The following is a 23,095-nucleotide window of genomic DNA, read 5'->3' as shown; positions in this document are numbered from 1 at the left end:
TTCACACACTTAATCGGGAAGATTTTCATCACCACCAGGAATTGTATCAATCAGCCAAAACTTTTCCCCTTTGGCGGCATTCGAACCATTCCATAACCGTGAAAACTTACTTGGTGTTTTGGTAATTTCTAGGCCAAGTTTGCATGTTTTGATAGCGGTCGTATCACAACATATTTGCGTTATAAACATTGGTACTAATTGCACATTCATCTGAACTTAGAAATTTGGTAATTTCGATAATTTCGATAAAGTATAAGGTCGGTTAATAAAGCCTCATATACTCGCCTTACAATTTTCACTGACAGACGCACGTTCGCTAGCATAAATTGGTTAAATTCGACGCTTTTTTACCATTCTACAAGCATCGCCCAGCTGGGTTCACCGGTCCTTTATTTATCAGCAAATATTATTTATTTGACTACATATAGCATCGCCAAATTCGATGAGTGAGAACAGAAACCCCAATATAGATCCGAATGCAACTTCCTCGCAGCAGCCAATCCAGGAGGCAGACTATCCTGAAGAGGAACTCCGAAAATACAACATTGTGCCACGGCAAGCAGAGTCGTGCACAGCCACAGGATTGCACAGCCACCGCCGTGTGGCAAAAGTGGTGAAGCACAAGGTGAAAGGAGGAAATGGGATCACACAACTTCCGATTTCGGACAGAATAGCCATCACGGAGAGATCATGGACGCTGAGAAATTGGTATCGGCATCTCCACTGGAGGAATATGCTAGTGACGGTATTCGTACCTCTGTTGGGATTCCTGTTATGGTTAATTGTGGATATTCGGCCCACACTGCAAACAGCATCGTTTGCTTTTTTACACTATGTGGTCACTATGCTCTCAGTGAACATACTCTACCACCGGTACTGGTGCCACCGCAGTTTCCAGATCGAGAGTCCGCATTTTGTGAAGTTACTGGTTCTCATTGCAAGTGGTGCAGGGATTACTTCGGCCAGAAACTGGTGCTCAGCCCACAGAGCACACCACAGGCATAGTGACATCACGGATCGCGATCCTCACAATGTGCGCCGGGGCTTTTTCTTCAGTCACATTGGCTGGATTGTGTTGACGTTCAATCCCCAAGTTGTTGAGGCGATTCATGCAGAGCGGCTTGATAAATTCACAAATGACGAAGCTGTCCAATGGCAGGCCCGCAACTATTTATCTTTATTTGTGTCATCGGGGCTTATTCTGCCCTGCTTATTCTGTGGATGGCTCTATGATGATTACCTGGGCGGTTTGCTCTATGCAGGTTTTCTTAAAGTGTTTCTTGTTCAGCAGAGCGTTTTCCTCACAAACTCTCTTGGACATTTGATTGGATCAAGGCCTTATAACAGCTCCATCTCCGCCAGAAACAACCTGGTGGTCAATCTGCTCACTTTGGGTGAGGGAAACCAGAATTTCCACCAGGAATTCCCCAATGACTGCCGAAACGGTTCTAATTGGCTCTCCTGGGACCCAACCAGGTGGTGCTTGTCTTTATTGCAGTCCTTGGGTATCGTTTCGCATCTTAGGATCTCATCCCAGTCAATTATAGACAAGTCACGTGTCCAGGAACAGCAACGACAGCTTGATAACATTAGATCCTCGCTTTACTGGGGTATTCCCATAAGTAGGCTTCCTGTCTATACTCCTCAGCAGTTCAGAAAGCTTGTTTCGGACTCTCCTGGCCGCTTTTACGTTGTTGTTGACGGAATTATCCACGATGTTACTCCGTTTGCAAAAGATCACCCAGGCGGGATCGAACTCATGTACGCGGCTAATGGTAGGGATGCCACTACTGCATTTAATGGTGCTGTTTACCAGCATTCTAATGCTGCCAGAAATCTTTTGGGTACTTTGAGGATTGGTGTTTTGTCTGGCTCTGAAGATATTTATTGGAAGCAAGAGCGTATTGAGAACAAGGATGTACCTTTGGATAGCGATCTTAGTGGTCATGCCATTGTTCGGAGTGGTTCGCAGGCCACCGCTTCGAATAATATCATTGGGGGAGTAGCTGATGCTGCTTAGTTGTAAATGCCATCTGCTTCTTTGCTTATTATACTTTTTTCACTTCTTTGATTTACATATTTTGCACATGTTGGCCTCTCGTTTATTTGCTATGCTCTTCTTTTTCTTTCTTTTACCTTCTCCGGTAGTATTTAATGAATTTCAATATGGTTTAGGATGCTAATGAAATATTTGATAAGGCTGTGTCTATTTTCAATCCCACGCATCAATAATGACAGGCCCGCCTTTTTTTCTCGCACCCCACAATTTTACCGTTTTTTTTGTTTTTTTTTGTCGTTTTTGTCTTTCTTTTTCTTCTCGAGATCAACACCCCGAACATGTGATAAAATCATCGAAGGCTTCCATGCCGAAAAATAAGGCAGCCATGCAGCCGTTCTTTTTGATTTCATAGTCTCAGAAATACACCTAAGGTTTAACTTTTGAGGTTATCTGTTTGGCCCTGTGTTTAACAATGAATAGAATTAGACCGCTCATCATCCAATCGGTGAAATTCTCGAAGTATTCCAGAGGTTTCAAAACATACTCGCGTGTTTTCCAAGATGTACAAATAAAAGCGAAAAAAGAGGAGCAAAGCAATAAGAACGATCAATTTAAACAGAGCCAGCGGTCTAAGCTTGAAGATCAGCAGAGACAAGGACAAATTCCGCTCTCTCAATTTATTAAGGGATTTACAGTAGCGACAATATTTCTTGTCGGAGGAGTTCTTGAAGGCTATTGGATGGGAAAGACACCTGAAAATGATAGGTCTGTTATCGAATTGAAAGATATTGAGAGGTCCCCGAGCTATGCAACGGTGGCAGTTGTCAATGATGCAATCCAGAAGATTGTGAAAATTGTTGGCGAGGAAAATATCACCATTTCAGAGGGTGAGATCAAATCACACTCTGCAGATTCCTCAAAGTTCGTTCTTCCAAAAGAAGACGAGGAGCCTTATTGTGTTGTGTATCCTCGAAGTGCCGAGCAGGTTTCCAATATTGTTAAGATATGCTATGATAAGTATATTCCAATTGTGCCTGTTTCAGGTGGAACTTCCATTGAAGGTCACTACATTGCAACCAGAAAGGGTATCAGTTTGGATTTGAGCAGAATGAACAAGCTCATCGCTTTGCATGAAGATGATATGGATGTGGTTGTTCAGCCTGGAATGGAATGGACCGAGTTGAATGAGATCCTCAAACCTCGAGGTTTGATGTTTGGTCCCGATCCTGCACCTGGTGCAATGATTGGTGGAATTGTTTCGACTAATGCTTCGGGAACAAATGCGTACAAGTTTGGAGGGGCCAAGGACAATGTGCTTGCTTTGAAAGTTGTGCTTGCAGACGGAACTATCATTCGTACAAAGAGGAGATCCAAGAAATCGTCTAACGGATACAATCTGACGAATTTGTTCATTGGTGCAGAGGGAACTTTGGGAATAGTTGTTGAGGCTACTCTCAAGTTACATCCGTTGCCAAAATCGGAGGCAATTGCCTTGATGAACTTCAAAACTATTGGAGATGCTACAAGGGCTGTTGCTGATATTGTGAAGAGTGGAATCGATTGTAATGCCTTGGAGTTTATGGATGACCGTCAGATGAGGGCCGTCATAGAGATGGGATCTGGAGGTGATAGAAAGTGGAGTGCGCATCATCTTTTGATGATGAAATTGGGTGGAAACAACAAGGGTGTCGTTAAAGAGTCGATAAAGCAAGTTCAAAGTCTAGGAAAAAAGAATGGTGGCTTCAACTTTGATGTCGCAACTAATGAGGCGGATAAGAATGCCATCTGGCAGGTTCGGAAAACTCTTTTGTGGAATTCCTTGGGCTGGGCCAGAAAGATAAAACCAAATGCTCGCGTAATGCCAACTGATGTTTGTGTTCCAGTTTCAAAGCTTCCAGCACTTATGTCACATGTGATGGCAAAAATGGATGATGCAAACCTTTTGGCGACAGCCGCTGGTCATGCTGGTGATGGTAACTTGCACATTTTGGTGATATATGAGCCCGAGCAGATTGAAATCGCACATAAGCTTGTCAATGAAATGTCAAGAGAGGCAATTAAACTTGATGGAACCATCTCTGGAGAACACGGAATTGGTATGAGTGACAAACGTGAGTTTTTGGAAGAGGAACTTGGAGAAGGCACAATCGGTGCGATGCGTAGTATTAAATACGCTTTGGATAAACGTCTTATCATGAATCCTGACCATATATTTAAGATTGATCCAGCTGAGCATAGGATTGCCAATGAGTAAATAGATCTAACTTCTCGTTGCCCAAAATGTGATAATTTTGGTGGGGCTCGGGCCATTGATTTGTAAATGGCCCTTTTATTTAAAATGAATGCAACTTAAAGTATAATTACTTAGAATACATGTAGTTGACTAAAATCCTTTATTTTATCTTCTGAATCGCAATAATTTTTTCCCTTTTTTTTTTAATGTTTACTTCTCCCCTCCATCACAATACGAGGAATACTACTAATTCTTTCAGGCTTTCCATCTTTTCATACTTTAAGTTTAATTACATAAAGCTCAATTCCCCCTACATTGTTTTTCCAAATTTCTCTCCTAACAGGTGATCTGGCTATCTTTGACCAAAAGGTATTCTGCATGATTTATTAACGGCATAAATTGTTTTTATTTTCTATCTATGGATTCATCACTCAAAGACCTCAATAGGACATTCTCCTCAATTCAAAATGATTGGCCAGAAGTGCTGACCCAGAGTTGTAATCCACTTGAGATTGCATTAAAGCTTCTTGATGAGTCATCGGTTGGAGAAGCGCATAAATATACCACATTTATACAGCAAAAGAAGCAGTTTTCAAATACCCTAAAGAAAGCGGTGAACAAGCATTATATGGCATTTAACGATAGCATCGGCTCATATGGAATCGCCGTAGAGAATCTCTCTGAATCACAGAGCATCTTAGGCGATATTAAGAAGAATTTACAGGATGTTGACTCTTTTGCAACTCACAGAGCAACTTTTCTAGTTGAACTTAGTAAGAAGCAAAGGCAGTATACTAAAACCATAGAAGTCCTAGATAACATTTCCAAAGTGAAAAAAAGCATCAGCAAGATTGACACCAGTATAAGCAACAGAGATTTTGATACCGCTGAGCAGTTAATCCTTGAATGTTCTACCCTCGCCGATCAATATGGAATTTTCCAGCTTCCCGCGCTATCGGACACGTTTCAAGATCTTCGAATGCAGCAGCAGCGATTATTCGACTGCCTCGTTGACCAAATAAGCGACCTCATTTATCTTAAAGGTCATGACAATCTTACATCATCGAATTTGGCTTTGTTTTCACTTGCGAGCGCAGACATTCAGGACGTTTCACATGCAATTGTTCGACCATTGACCGATTTCTTGGCCGAACTTAGTGCAGATGATAAAAAGCAAACAGGAAATGAGCTTGATGATAAAAACTCACCACAGAGTAATCTTAAGATTTTCTCGGGCCTGCAGAAAAGCTTCGAGTTACTTGCAAGAATAAAAAAGGTTCCGGATGCACTCTCGGTTTTGGTTAATAGGTGGGGAACTGAGATTAGGAGAATAATTAGAAGCACGAACGAGGAAGTGCATGAGAAATATCCAAGCCAATTCCAATTCTCTTCGAAATCTTCAGGTAATGGCAATGGTGCGGATTCTATATTCGGTGCAAGTGATATTCTTGATCCAAACTTCCCAACCTTTCAAAGTGTGAATTCTCCAATTGTCTCGGAGTTTTTCACGAAATTGCTCTACAAGTTTGTTCGTGTTCTACAGCATCAAAGGGCAGTGTGTGCACTTGCCGAAAAATATGAATGTTCGTACGATTCGCTTGCTGTCTGGAACGAGCTTCAAAAACAGCTTGAATCAGTCCTGTACCGTTACATTGTGGATGAAAAGTTGTTCGAAAAGTTGGATAAGCAGCGTGGATATGGTAGAGACTCATCGAATCCTTTCCTAAAGCCATCCATAGATCCTAATGGCGATGATGGTGCACCAATTGTTCAATTTGCGCGCTTTAGTATTTCGAACAGTTCTTTAGAGGTTAAAAGTATGGAGCAACTTCATTCTGTTTTAAAAGAAATGTTCCCTGAAAAGTATACAGGTGAATCCGACTCTATTGATCAGGGATCGTTATTCATTGATGATGATAGCGACGGATTTTTCCGCTCTAAGGATAATTTGCTCGTTCCGGCCAATATATTTAACATGGGGTCAATTGTTGACAGCTTCTTGTTGTTTGTTGTCTGCTCTTCGTTAATACTACCTTCTGAAAGTAAATCCCTCCCTACAACTTTCTTTGAGCGCTTTATGAATTATGTGTTTAGAGCACAATTAGAGAGTATCTTACTGTATCAAGTGGAAAGGCACTGGAAGCAAAAGAGCGGCGATCCTGTTGCAATCAAGAAATTTTTCTTCAGTCTAATGAGTATTTTAGATACCTCCCTTTACTGCAGAGAGCCCTATGTGAGTGTGGTCCTAAAAGCTCTCGAAAAGGTTGTTAGTCTATACCAAGCCCAGATCAATGAGACGATTCCTCCAGAGTTCTTGAGAAAGGTCAAAACAAGACTTATTGCAAAGTGGCTGGGAGATTCAGAGCTTGTTAAATCGTCATCGAATTTAATGGAAGCTAATTCAGAAACTGATATTGAGACTTTTGGTATTGAAGAACTCAAATTGACCATGAAAGAGAGAGATAACTTTACATCACTAATTATGGAGCATGATTTCTTAGATGCCAGTCATCTTAAATCACTTGTCAGCATTCTTTATGGAATTTTAGAAACTATGAGCTGGCTTCCAGAGTGCCGAAGGGACGTTGGTGATGCTGATGATGATTCTGGCTCTGACTCCTTAAAACAGCAATGGTATATTCTGGGCAATAGTTCAGTTGGTGGGGCAGTTAACGGGAGAGACTTTGAACTTTCATTGGCGCATCCTTATATTGCACTAAAGGGCAAGTTGATAAATCGCTTTGATACGATTCTTGACGGTTTTAATGGTATGGCTTTAAGAATCAAACTCCTCATCAAGTATGATTCGAGAATAAAGGCGATTTGGTACGTAAATCGGATGTTGAAGCAGGATTTCTGGGCTCCTGAAACACAAAGTGAGGAAATTGAGCCAAATGTCCTAGATCTGAACCATTTTATTACAGAGTTGAACAGTATTTTGCAAAGCATGATTCCCGATACGGACAGGTGTCAAATATTTTCAATGCTTCCTTTATTGCTGGATTATCTTCTAGTTTACGAATCGAGAAGCACCCCAGAATTTAATTCGAATGGAGTCCATAAAATGTTGATAAACATACGGGTCCTTCAGCAAGCGCTCAGAAATGTTATAGATCCAAAGGATGTAAATTTCAGCAGATGCAACAACTATTTTGAGTTGGTGGACTACGGTAAAGATGAAATAGTAGAAGCAATTACAAAATATCATGCGTCTCTGAATTTCTCTACCGAGGATTACAAAAATCTTGTCAGATTGGCGTACAGCCAGTCAGGAGATAAGAAAAGCTACATTCAAGCCGTCAGCAAAGTCCGTAAGATTATCAAATAAGATTGTGGCAATTAAATCTATAAATGAATGAATGGGTCTTACCCTTCCTCTGGTATATGCTATGTAATTAGTCTATCCGACATAAAAAAAAGCGTGATAGGTAGAGCTTGCAGCTCTCTCATTTAGAAAAGAAACTTCACCGCAATAAAAAGATTTATCGGTCAACTTTACTCTTCTTCAAATGCCTGTTGGGTGGAAGAACTTTACGTTTTGCACATTTATCATCAGTGCAGAATGTAGGCTCGCTATCTGAAGTATTATCCTCTTCAAGTATCACCTCTGAATCATTATCCGAACTAGACATTGTATTTGAACCCTCTGATGTGTCAGACATATGACGGTGGGTTTTCAAGCTCTTTTTCTGCGTAGATGTAGCATTATTCTGCTTGGCATTAGATGTTTCGTGTAACTTATGTAAAGGAAGTCCATTATAAACATGAATATGTGAGTGCGACTTGTGGATATGATTACGATATTTTACCTGTGGTCGTGCACCTATAGGAATTTTTGAAAGTGGGAAATGGAACGGTGAATTGGTTTTCATAGTAAATTCCACTGCTGGAACACCAGAACTCAACCTTTTCTCATTAGAGTCGATGCTTAATTGTTGTTGACTGCTTTTTTGCCAAGAAAGATCATCTGTTTTCTTTTCTGTCTGAGCGCTTTTCTTGCCTGTCAGTTCGCTTTTCTTTGTTTCTAGAAACTGTTTTAGTTCGTAGAGATCGGAAACCGTCTCATTATTTATCATGGAAAGAACGTCATCAACACATTCAAGATACCCACTCGCATTAAGCAGAGCAGTCTTTGTATTTGAAAGTCTATAAAGTGCAGCAATCGATCTTGCACCAATCTTGAACTCGTTGGATAGTTCTCTATTCACTTGGTCCACTGAGTTTTTCGAAACTGGTTCCGAAAGTGGTAAATCCGATGATAATTTGGATAAATCCATGATTCTGTATTTCTGCTGTGTATTCCTCGATTACGTTTGCAAGATTCAGAAATAAGCTAAATAAAATAAATGCTATCGATTATGTTCGAATTGTGATCACCATTTAATAGTAGCAAACTTCAACAGTTATCAGATCTTACATTTTACTTATCTTTTTTAGCACTTTTTTTTATCCTTCAAAAAGTTGCCAAACAACTTTTGTCAGACGCTGGACTCTCGAGATCGATTGACTGTAATGTGTATATGCATTTATGTTTAGACTCCTGCAGACGCGTCGAGTTTCAAACGTTTGATTTCACGATTGCGGGAGCACTGGGAATATTTTATCACAAAAAAAATCATAAAGACAAAAGAAATTTATTAATTTTATCTCAGCCACACGAAAAAAACTTCCGTTTTCGAATCATATCCAGAAAGCAGCAACAATAAGAACAAAAAGCTTCGGACAATCAGGTTTTCTGCAGATTCTTTCATTGATTGAATATAGTGAAACGTCAACGGAGTTAAAGCAATTGGCTGTCAGCGGCTAAATGGAAAATTATATTATTTTTCCTGGTAATCGCTTATGATAGCCGGCCGGCCAATGAGTTTTATAATCTACAATTTTGAACAAACGAAGGAACCAATGGACTGTGGAGTTAAGGCTTAAATTTTCCTTATTAATTAAACGTTTTTTGGCAATCCGATTGGTTCGGCGGGGTCAGTGTACTATCGCTGAACGTTTGTATCATTACAGTACGGATTACCATGCAATAGATTATGGGTACTGCTTGAAGTGAGTGCAAATTACGAAGCTTTTGACAACCCACTTTTGAGTATTCAGTAGACAGATTGAACCTCGAAGGTGTTCTTTCTATCTTATCATATGCATGGCCCCTATTACGCTTCATTTCATACTATCCTAATGCTCTATCATTCACCCATTTATCTCCTACTTTCCATTATTCCATATCATCACATCGGTCTCCTTTTAACCATCTTTCTCATTTTCATGAATTGAATATTCTCTCGCTTTTTTCAAGTTTTGTCAGCATAATATTTACCTTTCCAGTATCTAAAGTCCCCCTATAGTCACAGCTTTGCTTATTGCACCCACTCTTATAATCCTTCCTGTTCCGTGAATCTTCTGAAAAAATATGTGTCATATAAATGGCCCTTACCCTTATTTCTTGCATTTTGTGGTTTTGTCTGGTGGAACATTCTTTAACATGCCGCATCCAGGTCTTTTAGATTATGGTTACCAGGCTTCTCCGTTTACGGAAAAAAAGTTTCCGAAGTTGCTGAAATGTGCCATATTCGCATTAAACAGCATGATATCTCTTTTCGCGTGCTCACCAGGATTTTTCACCTCCTCGTGAACGAAGTCTCACCCCTGCTGAAAAAAAAAAAAAATCTACCCGCTTTCTCACTACTTTTTTCTTCTTACAGATTTTGGGATCTCTTTTCCCTCTAACCAGGATTCCTTCACATATTAGAGGTCGACGTGTTTCCTGACATCCCCATAGTTCCATATTATAGGTGTTTCACTTCTTCGTGTGTGTCACATTTTTGGTATTAATCTCATATTGCATCCCGAGCATTTTAAATTTACACGAAGTTCATATTGCACCACCCTCTATTCTATACTCATATCTCATAATCCCTTAGTCATGCAATCCAGTACAAGTTTCACCTTTTCAGACCGGGATTCACCATCTTCTGACACGTCCATCGTCACACCATCACGTCACTTAGGTTCTCAAGGACCTCATACAAGCAAATTTTTTCTAAATGATTATCATATAAACTCCCAGCCACAATTTTCACAGTCGAATCGAGATCGCATATTTTCGTCACCCATAAAGGTGCCTACGCATCACAACCGGAATTTTGGATCAAGATCTTCAAGCACATTATCAACCCCAAAAAGAGGAAAGCGTAGAAACTCTGATTCAGATGAAGGTTTCAAAAGAACGAAGCAGGCATCGCTTTTCCATAAGCAAGTTAATAATGGTCTTCCGAAAGAAAATCTCACGATGCAGAACATAGACTTGGATGAATATCCGAAATTTAAGCATCCAAATGGTGGTATAATTCAGTTCACTCCTATAGGTAATATCCGTACATTTGCGGATGGTGAAAATGTTGTTCAAAGAGTGATTGAAAAGGATTCGTCATTTGATCTGTCAAAAACGGATTGCGGTATAGATGGCTATGCACTTTTCTTTGGTAGTCACGGATTTGAGGATGATGCCACCACATCTTTACCGAAATATCAGAAGAGCTGCTTGAAAGGTGTTCCCCTGGATAACTCCCCATCAAACGAAATAGAAGAATATATGAGAAATGGTTACACTATGGGTTCTTCTCCATCAACATCCAGCTACTATGAAAATGGCACTTCAAGTTCTGCCAAGCTCTCTTTCTTCTTGAATGATGATGATTACGACGATGATGATGATGACGACGATGCAATCATGGATTAATATTATATCTACATGCGCTGTGTTTGTTCAAGTTGGCCAAACACTACACGATTGTTCATTTTCTAGCTCTCATTTTTTGTTTCACATATCTATACTCATACTTATCATATTTGTTGATCCATCTCCGATCATATATTTATCGTGGACTTTGGTTTTTTTAAATATCATGAGTCTTTTCTATGTACTGTTTTTTTGTCTTTTCCCACGTTTAATTTTCTTCTATCCGGTTTTGTTCCAGGATCATGGGTTTGTTCCTCTTTTGTTTTAATATAAATTGTATGAATATGTCATTGTGAAACTAGTTTAAGCAAAACAGAAACAGGGATGTAAACTAAATAAAGATCATATCTCCCACATTTTGCCAATGCAGAATATTTAAAAAAAATAATATATCAAAAAGAATGGACGAGCTGGGAGTCGAACCCAGGACCTTTCGCATGCTAAGCGAACGCGCTACCAACTACGCCACACGCCCATTTACATTGTTTGTAAATGGTCGGACTGAAGGTAACAAAATATTATTTTCAATAACCTGAAGTATAAGGATTCTTTAGATGATTACCAAATCCGTCTAAAGATATATAATAGATTAATTAGATTCTTCTCTGATACTTCTCGTATCCTTTCATATCTCTTATCTCATAGCTCTCTATGAATCATTCTATTCATTCATTATTCCATCTAATAACTTATCTTTTCAATCCCCCTTTCTAGAAAAATAACTAAATCATAATCTAACCTTGCCTCTGTATCAAAGGAGGGCAAGGGCGCATATTTATATTAAATGGAGAATGACACTTCTTCCATTTCTCTTCCAATTTCATACAATAACAAATTATATGCCAAAGAGGAATCCATCCTGTTTGGGAACATCACATTATGTGAATTCAGCATAACCCGCGATCATGCAAAAACCTGTTGTTTTGCATATGCAGTCGCCACACGAATATTAGTCAGCTTATTCCGATGTAGCTCTTTCTTATTGTCCTTCGGGTCACTATCCTTTCAGTACGCTTTATTTCTTATTCGCGCTTCTCATAAATTATTTCGGAAACTATTTATATCTTTCCGTGTTACCTAATCAGGTAAATGAATTCATTAATATTTTATCTGGCTTTAAACCAATATGCGCTTGGTTTGACCCCTTACATTGTTGTAAATGGTCGGACTGAAGGTAACAAAATATTATTTTCAATAACCTGAAGTATAAGGATTCTTTAGATGATTACCAAATCCTTCTAAAGATATATAATGTCGGAGTTAAGAGAGACCTTATGAGTTACTTCCGGGCTTTAGCTATCAAACTCCTTTTTTAATAGAACTTGTCAGAGTATATAAATCCCGTGTGACATTTGTATCTGCTTAATTGCTCACATATCTCTGTGCCGTAGTACTACCGAGCGCGCAGATGCCCAAGTTTATGAACGAGACTGGCTATATAGTTCGGATATAGAAAAGACTTCTGTTGCATAGAATGACCCCATAACAAAATAGGGTCCTTACGAACACGTTTGTAATCCAGCGAGAACCCGAAGGTTACCCTTGGTTTCAGCTGAAGGTTCACTTCAAGATGGATTTCCTTATATGAATATGTATTGCAAATTACACAATAAAGTCGTCGTTGTCAAAACAATGAAGTACTTGAACAATTGAGTTCAAGTAAGGAAAGATGATATTGTTATATCATCTGATTAATACGAGAACTACATCTATATAAAGTGAAGATCTTCCCTTTTGTATATCATTATACATACTCTTTATTATATACTACATTAAATATCGAAATACTATATAAATCTGGTAACACTAACTTTAACAGATTAATGTCCTGAATATCTTAATAGTTATATATGTGTCATCGAAGAAGAAAATGAATTTACTTTTATCATTATCTCCTTCTAGTTTCATCGCACTAGGTATATCGTAAAATAAGCTACACAATCCCAAATTTTTACAAAAGAAACAATTTATGGAAGGGAAAAGTAAGGTAAATAATGTTAATCACATCCAGTAAACCAAAATTTGTTTTCCAGAAACGTTATGTTACCTTTCTTCACATTCTTGGTTTGTACTTGTTAATCAGGATTAACCTTTTTAATAGTTCTTTACGTCACCACATACATATCAGCTAAAATTACGATATAAATTTTGATAATAACAGTTAAATGACATACAATACTTTATAATACCAGATATATTATTTTAAAGTGATTAATTATAAGAATTCAAAAATAGCCCAGAATAAATATGCCAATTGTTATAAGAAAGTTAAAAGAAAAATCTTACGAATAATACTCTAAAACCAAATTTTATTTTCGATGTGAATTAGATAGTTGTCAGTAGTTAGGTAAAACATAATTATACAGATAGAAAGACTTTTTAAAATGGACAGCGGTATAAATAAATATCAAATTAACATCATAAAATAATGCTTACCGTAATTATAATACACCAATGACTACATTAGTTCATTACTATTGAATTCGTTAAAATAAATCTGCAATCATTTTTTATGACCTTTGAGTAAATAAAAGATCAACACACTCTGATTGTCGGATGGTAATGCCTCCTAATATGAACCCAAATCCATTTTTTTTAGATCGGCATAAATCCCTTCAAATATATATATTATACTTATGGTTGTTGATATTGCGTTAAATTTAATAATATTATGTCTATTTATTTGCAAAGTTTGATCATTAAATATATATCGTATTTAGCTTATTATTTTTAAAGGGAATCCGGAACCATACACTTCATGTTTAGAAAAAACTTTTAAGTATTTTATAAAATTATTTTGACCCTGAAGATAACCTATGCAGCAAATTTTGATATGAATTGGCACCGTACGCATCAATTTTACAAAAAGAACGGTAGAAAGTAAAATTAAAGTTATTATCGACCTTTTGACAGAGGGGAGATCCCGCCAAGATTTTTGAGCCAATCTAAATTTTTTTTGCGACCCTGAACAGAAATGCGAGCGATAAGGGCCGGTAACGAGAACGCTGAATACAATTCCCTGAAGGCAATGTACCATTTTTGAAATATTGTACTAAGTATAATTAAGAATAACCAGTAATCTGGCGTTTAGTCATTTATTAGCAGTCAAAGCACAAGTCTGAGAATACTATTGCTTTATAATGTCGACGGATATTGCATCAGATGAGCACAAATTTGTACAATTTAAGCTAGTTCTTTTGGGGGAGTCGGCAGTAGGTAAATCATCAATTGTGCAGAGATTTGTGAAGGATTCATTTAATGATTTCAAGGAATCAACAATTGGAGCAGCATTTCTTACACAAACAATTGACTTAGATTCGGACACAACCGTTAAATTTGAAATATGGGATACGGCAGGTCAAGAGAGGTATCGTTCTTTGGCCTCCATTTATTATCGGAATGCACAATCTGCCCTTGTCGTGTATGACATAACACAGAAGGCTTCACTCGACAAGGCTAAATACTGGATAAAGGAGTTACAAAAGCAGGCAAGTAATAATATAGTAATCGCTCTTGTGGGAAATAAGACAGATTTAGAGGAGGAACGGCAAATACCGACAGAGGAGGCTCAGGCTTTTGCAAATGAAGCCGGTCTTTTATTTTTTGAGGTGAGTGCAAAGTCAGGCAAGGGGATCAAAGAATGCTTTCGGGAGATTGCTTTGAAAATGCCAATTGAAGAGACGTTGAAAAGGCGCCGTGACCGTAAAAGAGGTACCGTTGATCTAAACAAGCGGCCAAGTACTAACGAACAGCAATGTGCTTGCTGAGAAAGAATCATAATCTCATTACACTGCGTTTCTATTTATACTGCCATTTACTAGCCCTATGGGCCAAATATAACGTGATAATACAAACCAGATATTGACGTACAAATATATAATCTACCTAAACCTGCTGACTATCAATTTATCAGCACCAACCTCTTCATATTCCGCTTTAGAAACCCAAAGCTGGTGGAACGTTCCTAGGGATGACAAAATCGAGCCACCAATCCACGAGGAATACTTTCTCTCACTAGTGTTTCCAACAGAGTGGATTCTAATTTTTAGACTTGGGTTCCTTTCGGTAAGCTCACTATGCAAACGCTCATTGAGGCGCGGTATCAAGCTTGTAGCTCCTGTAAGAACAATATTGTTTGCCAACTGGGGACGAAGATCTATATCTAAGTTATCCAACACAGTTTGCACCAATCTAGACACACCCATTCCTCTTTGAGCCTTCTCACGCTTAAACTTTGCCAAAATTGCCTGCATTTTCTCAGATTTGTTCTCGTCTGGCCTTTTCGATCTTCTCAACGGAACATATTCTTTACTTGTTTTTTCCGAGCCGTGACCTAAGGTGGAAATAATGTCACCATTATGTGGCTTTTCCCATCCACAAATAGGCTTACTAAGTGTCTCAAGTGGGTTGAACAGGGAGTTTGAAAGCTGTTGGCGTTCATACTTTGTAAATGGAACATTTAATCCATCTGGGAGCTCAAAGTATAATGTATCATCATCCGTATTTTTATTGCCATCATGCTTCCCTTCGCCATCGCTAAAATCCTTACGCTCCACCTGTTCATCCTCAGCACAACATTCTAGAAGCGTTTCTTTCATTTCCTGGATGGTTCTGTTCATATTGAAAGATTCAACTGAAGGATCAACTTCATTGTCAAATGTTTTCGGCTCAAACTGCGAATGTGATTCTGGCGATTCCCAATATGTCGGTTTCTTTGATTTGACAGAGTATATTGGATTGTACTTAATCTTCTTCTCCTCTAGGAATTGCCGTAATTGCTGATCCACAAAAGCACCTGCATACTTTGTTCCCATCACCTGTTTCTTAAGGCATATACCATCTATTACTGGTGTTGCGGTTAATAAATCATGCCCTATATCCACAACAAGGCAGTTCGGTCTCCCATGCGCAAATGAAACACACGTTGGCTGCTTAACTGCGTAAAACGCACAAAATTGCTCCTGCTCTAAGAATACTTCAAGTGCTTTAACTTTGTTTTTATGCGAGTTCATAGTCGATTCAGTAAGAAGTAGCGGTTGCTCATTTGGATCAACATCCATGAGTTTAAACATGTGCTCGTATTGCTCAATCGCTCCATCCCAGTCTTGCACTAAATTGTCTTTCATGATTGGTTTGATTACGGTATTCGATTGAGGATGTGCGTACAACGAATTTTCATCAAATATCCGCACAAAGCCATCTTCCCCTTCTTTTTTAGGATGTTCCCCATAACTGGATGGAAACACTAAGGTCGGTGAATCGTAACCACCAAAACCAGCTCTTATAGTATATGAGCCCGGATCAAGAACTACAGCATTTATCTCATCTGCACCATATACTTGTGGGGCTAACGTGGATGATGACATTTTTGCTGCTCTAGAGACAATCCCGATGCTGGATATAAGTTTGAAAAGCTATGAGAGTGTGCTTAATGTGGTGAAAGATGGTGTGAAAAAAAGTTGGAAAATACGAAGTCGATCGCATCTTCGTGTTTTCCAACTTTTTTTTCATCTTAACAATTTAACATTTATGCGTCTCTTAGCTTTTTTCTCACGCTTCATGAAAAATAGAAGTAACAGTCTTAACAGATCCTTAACTAATAAACACGGTCCTACAAAATAACCAACAAAAATGAATACTATATTTTCATATATATGATACAAGCTGTACTTCCTGATATTAATAAGGCAAATTAACTCGTAAAAGGGAACAATAAAAAAGAAGAATAATGATAGTAGTGAGTGAGATACAAGAATAACAGGAAGTCCATATAATAAATAAGATCCAGAGAAGGAAAGAAACAATCACATGCTCAGGAAATGACCCTTATTTCTGTGTCAATCACTTCAACCAAAAATTGGAGTTCAAGCTTCTTTCTACTCTCTTCAAGCCAATCATTGGCCAATCTTCTTGGCCAACCTTTCATATTGGCAACTTCTTCAACGGCACTATCCAAATTGTTCTTAACCAAATCATCATTCACACGAGCAAGAACAGACTCTACATCACTTCCGGCTATGCTATCATCCGACTTCTCCGGAACCCCAGACTTCTGCACGAGTAGCTTCGAGAACAAGAAAGAAGAAATCTGACCTAAGACTCCAGAATTAGGTGGCGCCAAGGACACTTTTCTAATTTCAGGGGTCAAGGTCTCCCATCTTGAAATGAGTTGAGATTGTGTAAGAACTCCTCCAGTCTTTAAAAGGGTGCGATCACTTGGAAGCGAAGATAGTGCAGAGTTAATCACATCATTCTTTAGCGGCTTAGTGAGATTTCTGAGTGTATTAATGCGTTTCACAAGCTCTTGTCCACATTTTTCGGAAGGGGTGTTTGAATATAATATATTTCTAATAGCATCCAATGAAGAATTAATCTTTCTAAAGCCAATCATTGTTTCCGCAGCACTTGACAATTCCAACTCCTGCTTTTCTATCTGCTTTACTCTTTCTTCAAGAGCATTCAAATTTGCCAACTTTCCATTTCTTTCACTTTCAACTCGTTTAGCAACCACCTCCTTCAAATACTGAGCAGAGTTAACCTTGACACGGGCAATAACATTATCTGCCTCCTCAATAATAGCCTTCGCAGCCTCACTAACATCCAATTTCAATCTCTCATTGTATTTTTGTTCCATTTCCTTCTTAGACTCCTCAAGTGTTTTTGTCAATTCTTTGGTGAGATCCTCAGAGTGCTTTGCAACTTCATCCTTGTACTTCTTCTCAAGATTTCTTTTAATTTCCGAAACGCTATCTTGAGCAGCCTTACTCATGTCCTTTTTTGTGTCGGAATACTTGCTGAAAAGGGCAGAGACTGAATCACTGATATGGTCGACCTCCTTCTGAATATCCACAGGGGTGCTTTTCTTACCTAGAGCCTTAATCAAAGAGTTAATTGTTTTGATGAGGTCGTTCACATCTTTATCATCCGTTTTCAAATTTATCTCACTCAATTTATAAGTTGGTGATCTGCCAGAATTCTTTGCTGAACCAATAAGCCGTTGCAATTCATCCTGCTTGTCTTTGAGAACTTTCAAAAGCTCCTGCCTTTTTGATTCATAACGCACCTGTGCTTCGCTGATAGCCTTTCTTGCTTCAGCAGAAGCTTTTGCGTAAGCTTGCTTTGCTTCAGAACTTTTTGCCTCAGTACTACTACCAATACGTGTTGGTAGTTCATCAAAATGAGCCTCTGATGATTCTGGCTTTGCATCCATATCAGCAATTGGTGGATTGGCCACCGGCCATGAGCCGATATCTTTCTTCGGTGGCAATTTTGTGTATTTGTCAAGACCTAATTTATATCCTAAACCAATCACACCATTACTTGCTCTTTCGCCAAGTTCACTACGGTTTATCCACACATCATACAACCTGTCCATATATGACTTTCCACCTGGAACGTACTGCACCCAGTAATCTTCAACATCATCATTATTTAAAGCGATAGTTGCACCTGCGGTGTAAATAACAAACGAATAAAAGCCCAACTTTATAGTGACACCAATTCCATGCCAAAACGGATGCTTTCTTTGCTTTCTAGCAGGCTTTACTTCTGTTGATAGAAATTGCAATCTTGATGGCTGTTGCAAACGTCCTATCTTCCTAATTGATCCCCTAAGAAATGCGCTTTGTGTGCCTAATCTGAACATTCTGCTTGCGTAATGTTTCCAATTATATTCGTCCGCTTTCAATTAATATCGAGATTACACAAGCTGTGAGCATATAAGGTGTCTCAATTAAGAGTATTTCACAAATAATTTTGTGCTATATTGTAAAAAAAATCTAAAATTCTCTTATCTAGTTCTCCATTTTCTCATCGCTTAGCGTGAATCATTTGTTCACTTAATTTGTATTTGGCTTCTGGCTGAATATTTTCTATCCTCCTTTTTTTTTATCTTGATATTTTTTCCAACCTACCAGAATAAAGGCATTTTTGAAGCACTTGTTTTTTCTGTACTAAAATTCCATTGCACAGCCATGATAGCGCAAGAAGTTCATACCGGTAAACTTCCAGCAGATGGAACAAATGGTACATTGATTATGGTTGAATTACTATTATAATAAAGGTATATGTGCATTCATCAATATATGTGTATGGAAATCTGCAGTGTTGTTAATGTAAATCCAGCTGACGTTGCGTGAATTGCGCCACTTTAAAAAGCTAGATATAGTAACTGATCTATTGTAGTGAGGTATTTTCACTGGCTTGCGTATCAATGCTGATCTAAAAGACGACTAAGCTGATAAATGCTTAATTGTCTTTTCAAGTATGGACTTCTCATCCTTGAGAATATTACATATCATATGCTTCCTCCAGTCATGTAGCTGTCCCTTGACGAACTGGGAATACACTGGGGATTTTAGTCCTTCCAAAGAACTAAGCCTTTTCTGGCATATACCAGACAAAAATGCTTTTCCCTTAGAATCAATTTTTTCTCCAACAAATGTTTCAAATGCTTGCTTGTTGTTGCTTGCTGACAATTTTTGGAATTCAACATCGCTTGCAGTAAGCAATTTTCCAAGGCAAAGAGCATCCAAGGATAAATCTCTTGGATAAGCTATACTAATTGCAAGAAGCCAGCTGTCATCATCTGCCGTTACAGAATTCTCATCATCCGGTTCTTCTGCACTTTCATCCTCCTGCATGTCGAACTTCTCTTTCTTGTACTCTTTTAATAAAGAAAAGCCCGTTTGGGACCACCAATCTAATCTTTTAACGATTTCCTCATCGGTACCATCCCTTAGCTCAACAATTTGACGACCTAAACAAACAGTATCGTTTGAATTGCTCTTCACCGTAAAACCATACTTGGAGATCAATATGGCATTAGAAAGATCTCCGTACGTATTGAGCAATTCATCGCCCTTTTTAACCTTCTTTTGAAGAACAATATCACAGCACTGATCCGGATCTAGCAGTATTTCATCCAGGTTGTATCCATCAGGAACATCGAATGACTCATCCTCTTCCTTATCCTCCAATCTCTCTTTATCCTTTTTTCTCATCTCATTTTTAAACTTCTTATCAAGCTTTTCAATGTACAAAGAGTCAATATCATGTTGATCGTCATCATCGTCCTCCATCTTCTCATCATCATTATCATCATCATCGCTCTTACCATCATCCATTTTGTCATCGCCTTCATAATCTTTTCCATCCTTATTATCATCGTTATTCACGACTTCATATTCTTCAGCTTCACTATCTGGTGGTCCGTATTCATCATGTCCGCACTCATCACATCTTCCACAGAAAGGGCAAACATGGGCAATTGCAACAAAATGGACGTCCTCCTTTCCTCGAGCATCGTGATTAAAGAGATCGGCAGCTGGAACCAATGCAAGCTGATGGAAATCATCAATGACAAAAGCTCTAGACGAGACAGCAAAACATGCAGCGGCAAAAAAACGGTATTTCCTTTCATTCTCCGTTTTGTCACCATTCTCATCGGGCGTAAGTTCGTATGGTGGCTTGACTATATTAGCATTGTCTTTCGCAAATTGAAGACAAATGCTGTAATCTTCTTCGATATCCTGAGGATCAATAACACCCATCAGTTCAGCATCTGTACCTTGTAATAAGATACGATCTTCGTCTGGCCACAATGCAGCCGGAAGCATGAGTCGTTTATCATCTTTTGTGGAACCAACATGAAAGTTTATCGAGTGAATGTAGTCATACCAAGGGGAGTTTTTAACTTGTGCTTTTTCATAAAGAAAAGCAAGGATTAATGCAAATATTCCATCTATATGTGCATCATACAAAAGATTTGAAATGTAAGAGTTAGGTCCACTTAATATTGCATCCTTGCTTATTCTAAGAAGTAACCCCGATTCTGGATCATCCTCAACTGGAGTGATGTCTGTCTTTGCGAATACTCCTAGTCCTCCCAACTTTGAAGATCGCACTTCAACTTTATCATTATCCCAGTAGGCCTTGTTTCTTGGATTTTTGAGCCATTCGTGAAGCTCCGGATAGTTTCTGGTACTCATCGTAAGATAGGGGTTGGTGTTACAACCGTTGGAAAATGGTGATGTTATAGTTGGTGAAGTTAAATGTTACGATGTGCCTATGCTCAGGGTCCAGAAATTTTGTGTATTCTGGAGAAACGAAAAAGCGTCAAATAAAAAAATTCTGAACAATTGAAGCCGATAGATTATTACCTGATTCGGAAGGTTTGCTGAAATAGGTATGAAAAATTTTTTGGGTTAAATTATTTATGGTTGCACAAATATATGCGACATAAATACTCAATTATGCGCAAGAAAAAAGAGCGAGGGAGAAAAAAGGTTTGGAAGAGAAGAGAAGAAAAAAAAATTGAAAAGACCCAGCTGAAAAATACTCCCTACCTGAGCTGGTATTCCTTTTCTGTTAACATCTACTATACAGTGGAAAACAAGAGTAATTAACTAGAGGGAGCTTTACTAACAGAATGCAGGCACCAGTTGTTTTTCTTAACACATCAACACGCCGCCAAAGTGGACGTGAGGCCCAGATTCAGAATATAACAGCAGCTAAAGCTGTGGCAGACATTGTCAGGACATGCTTAGGACCCAAGGCTATGTTAAAGATGCTTTTGGATCCAATGGGGGGAATAACACTTACAAATGACGGTCATGCGATATTGAGAGAGATCGATGTTTCCCATCCAGCGGCTAAATCGATGATTGAACTTAGTAGAACACAGGATGAAGAAGTTGGTGATGGTACCACTTCTGTGATTATATTGGCAGGTGAGATCCTTGCACAGACTTTTCCGTACATCGAGAAAAATATCCATCCAGTGGTGATTATCCAGGCCTTAAAGCAGGCATTATCGGATGCATTGGAAATCATTGAAGAAGTTTCTATGCCGGTTGACGTGAATAATGAGCAGGCAATGATCAAACTTATTGCTGCTTCGATTGGAACAAAGTACATTGCCAAATGGTCTCAGAAGATGTGTGAGCTTGCATTGAAGGCTGTGAAGACAGTTATGATTGAAGATGGCGATCACAAAGAGATTGACATCAAACGTTATGTTCGTGTAGAAAAGATTCCCGGCGGAGAAATTGAGGACTGTCGTGTTTTGGACGGAATTCTTTTAAATAAGGACGTGGTTCACCCAAAGATGAAGCGGATGATAGAAAATCCAAGAATTGTTCTTCTTGACTGTCCACTTGAGTACAAGAAGGCGGAATCCAAGGAGAATTTCGAAATTACTAAAGACACGGACTGGAACAGACTCCTTGAGATCGAGGAGGAGCAGGTTAAGGCAATGTGCGAACAAATATTGACGGTTAAACCGGATCTTGTTATAACTGAAAAGGGAGTTTCGGACTTGGCCCAGCACTATCTTTTGAAAGGTGGCTGTTCTGTGCTTAGAAGAGTCAAGAAGTCGGACAACAATAGAATTGCAAAGGCAACAGGAGCAACTATTGTGAATAGAGTGGAGGACTTGAAGGAGTCAGATGTGGGAAAGAAATGCGGGTTATTTGAGGTGAAGCTCATAGGGGATGAGTACTTCTCGTTTATCGCCAAGTGTAAGGATCCTAAAGCTTGCACAGTTATCTTACGTGGCCCCTCGAAGGATATTTTGAACGAGATTCAAAGAAACTTGGATGATGCAATGGCTGTTACAAGAAATGTGTTCTTTTCACCTCGTCTTTCGCCAGGTGGTGGAGCTACAGAGATGGCAGTTAGTGTTGGATTAAGCAAGAGAGCCAAAAATATTGAAGGTGTTCAACAATGGCCTTATCAAGCAGTTGCCGACGCCTTTGAAGTGATACCTAGAACATTGGTGCAAAATTGCGGTGGAAATCCGATCAGAGTGCTATCGCAATTGAGAGCCAGCCATGTTAACGGAGATTCTACGTTCGGAATAAACGGGGAAACGGGAAAGATCACGGATATGCGTGAGTACGGAATATGGGAGCCAGAAGTGATCAAGCAGCAAAGTGCAAAAACTGCGATTGAGAGTGCCAGTATGCTTTTGAGGGTGGACGACATTGTTAGTGGAGTGAGGAAGCAGAAATAAGAGAAGATAGAACGGATAACTTCGTGCCTATAGGCAAGAGTATACGAGGAAAAGAATAAAATTTTCAGTAATTCAAATAAGCGGAGAAAATTTAGCTACAGGGCAAGC

At 38.8% G+C, this 23,095-nt stretch overlaps 10 protein-coding genes and 1 non-coding gene across 11 annotated transcripts; 6 read left to right on the top strand and 5 right to left on the bottom strand.

Annotated features, from left to right (window-relative positions):
- Positions 1-442: 442 nt before the first annotated feature.
- Positions 443-2,020, top strand: BRETT_002264 (uncharacterized protein; the record flags this gene model as incomplete). The annotated part of the gene is made up of 1 exon (XM_041280798.1): positions 443-2,020. One exon carries the CDS (start codon positions 443-445, stop codon positions 2,018-2,020), a length of 1,578 nt encoding a protein of 525 aa, XP_041138589.1.
- Positions 2,021-2,471: 451 nt separating this feature from the next.
- On the top strand, positions 2,472-4,253 carry BRETT_002263 (uncharacterized protein; the record flags this gene model as incomplete). Its single annotated transcript, XM_041280797.1, has 1 exon — positions 2,472-4,253. The coding sequence occupies one exon, from the start codon at positions 2,472-2,474 to the stop codon at positions 4,251-4,253; it is 1,782 nt and encodes a 593-aa protein (XP_041138588.1).
- A 397-nt stretch (positions 4,254-4,650) lies between these two features.
- BRETT_002262 (uncharacterized protein) lies at positions 4,651-7,560 on the top strand (the record flags this gene model as incomplete). Its single annotated transcript, XM_041280796.1, has 1 exon — positions 4,651-7,560. The coding sequence occupies one exon, from the start codon at positions 4,651-4,653 to the stop codon at positions 7,558-7,560; it is 2,910 nt and encodes a 969-aa protein (XP_041138587.1).
- Positions 7,561-7,714: 154 nt separating this feature from the next.
- On the bottom strand, positions 7,715-8,509 carry BRETT_002261 (uncharacterized protein; the record flags this gene model as incomplete). The annotated part of the gene is made up of 1 exon (XM_041280795.1): positions 7,715-8,509. The coding sequence occupies one exon, from the start codon at positions 8,507-8,509 to the stop codon at positions 7,715-7,717; it is 795 nt and encodes a 264-aa protein (XP_041138586.1).
- Positions 8,510-10,158: 1,649 nt separating this feature from the next.
- Positions 10,159-10,974, top strand: BRETT_002260 (uncharacterized protein; the record flags this gene model as incomplete). The annotated part of the gene is made up of 1 exon (XM_041280794.1): positions 10,159-10,974. One exon carries the CDS (start codon positions 10,159-10,161, stop codon positions 10,972-10,974), a length of 816 nt encoding a protein of 271 aa, XP_041138585.1.
- A 402-nt stretch (positions 10,975-11,376) lies between these two features.
- Positions 11,377-11,449, bottom strand: BRETT_002259. Its single transcript has one exon. It is a non-coding gene; the product is annotated as a tRNA-Ala (tRNA).
- Positions 11,450-14,114: 2,665 nt separating this feature from the next.
- Positions 14,115-14,741, top strand: BRETT_002258 (uncharacterized protein; the record flags this gene model as incomplete). Its single annotated transcript, XM_041280793.1, has 1 exon — positions 14,115-14,741. One exon carries the CDS (start codon positions 14,115-14,117, stop codon positions 14,739-14,741), a length of 627 nt encoding a protein of 208 aa, XP_041138584.1.
- A 114-nt stretch (positions 14,742-14,855) lies between these two features.
- Positions 14,856-16,340, bottom strand: BRETT_002257 (uncharacterized protein; the record flags this gene model as incomplete). The annotated part of the gene is made up of 1 exon (XM_041280792.1): positions 14,856-16,340. The coding sequence occupies one exon, from the start codon at positions 16,338-16,340 to the stop codon at positions 14,856-14,858; it is 1,485 nt and encodes a 494-aa protein (XP_041138583.1).
- Positions 16,341-16,786: 446 nt separating this feature from the next.
- Positions 16,787-18,619, bottom strand: BRETT_002256 (uncharacterized protein; the record flags this gene model as incomplete). Its single annotated transcript, XM_041280791.1, has 1 exon — positions 16,787-18,619. The coding sequence occupies one exon, from the start codon at positions 18,617-18,619 to the stop codon at positions 16,787-16,789; it is 1,833 nt and encodes a 610-aa protein (XP_041138582.1).
- A 586-nt stretch (positions 18,620-19,205) lies between these two features.
- Positions 19,206-20,963, bottom strand: BRETT_002255 (uncharacterized protein; the record flags this gene model as incomplete). Its single annotated transcript, XM_041280790.1, has 1 exon — positions 19,206-20,963. The coding sequence occupies one exon, from the start codon at positions 20,961-20,963 to the stop codon at positions 19,206-19,208; it is 1,758 nt and encodes a 585-aa protein (XP_041138581.1).
- Positions 20,964-21,403: 440 nt separating this feature from the next.
- On the top strand, positions 21,404-22,987 carry CCT3 (T-complex protein 1 subunit gamma; the record flags this gene model as incomplete). Its single annotated transcript, XM_041280789.1, has 1 exon — positions 21,404-22,987. One exon carries the CDS (start codon positions 21,404-21,406, stop codon positions 22,985-22,987), a length of 1,584 nt encoding a protein of 527 aa, XP_041138580.1.
- Positions 22,988-23,095: the final 108 nt, after the last annotated feature.

Source organism: Brettanomyces bruxellensis, chromosome 9 (assembly GCF_011074885.1).
Source record: "Brettanomyces bruxellensis chromosome 9, complete sequence".
Classification (NCBI taxonomy): domain Eukaryota; kingdom Fungi; phylum Ascomycota; class Pichiomycetes; order Pichiales; family Pichiaceae; genus Brettanomyces; species Brettanomyces bruxellensis.
The sequence above is the reverse complement of the archived record's forward strand: the minus strand, read 5'-3'. Positions and strand labels throughout refer to the sequence as shown.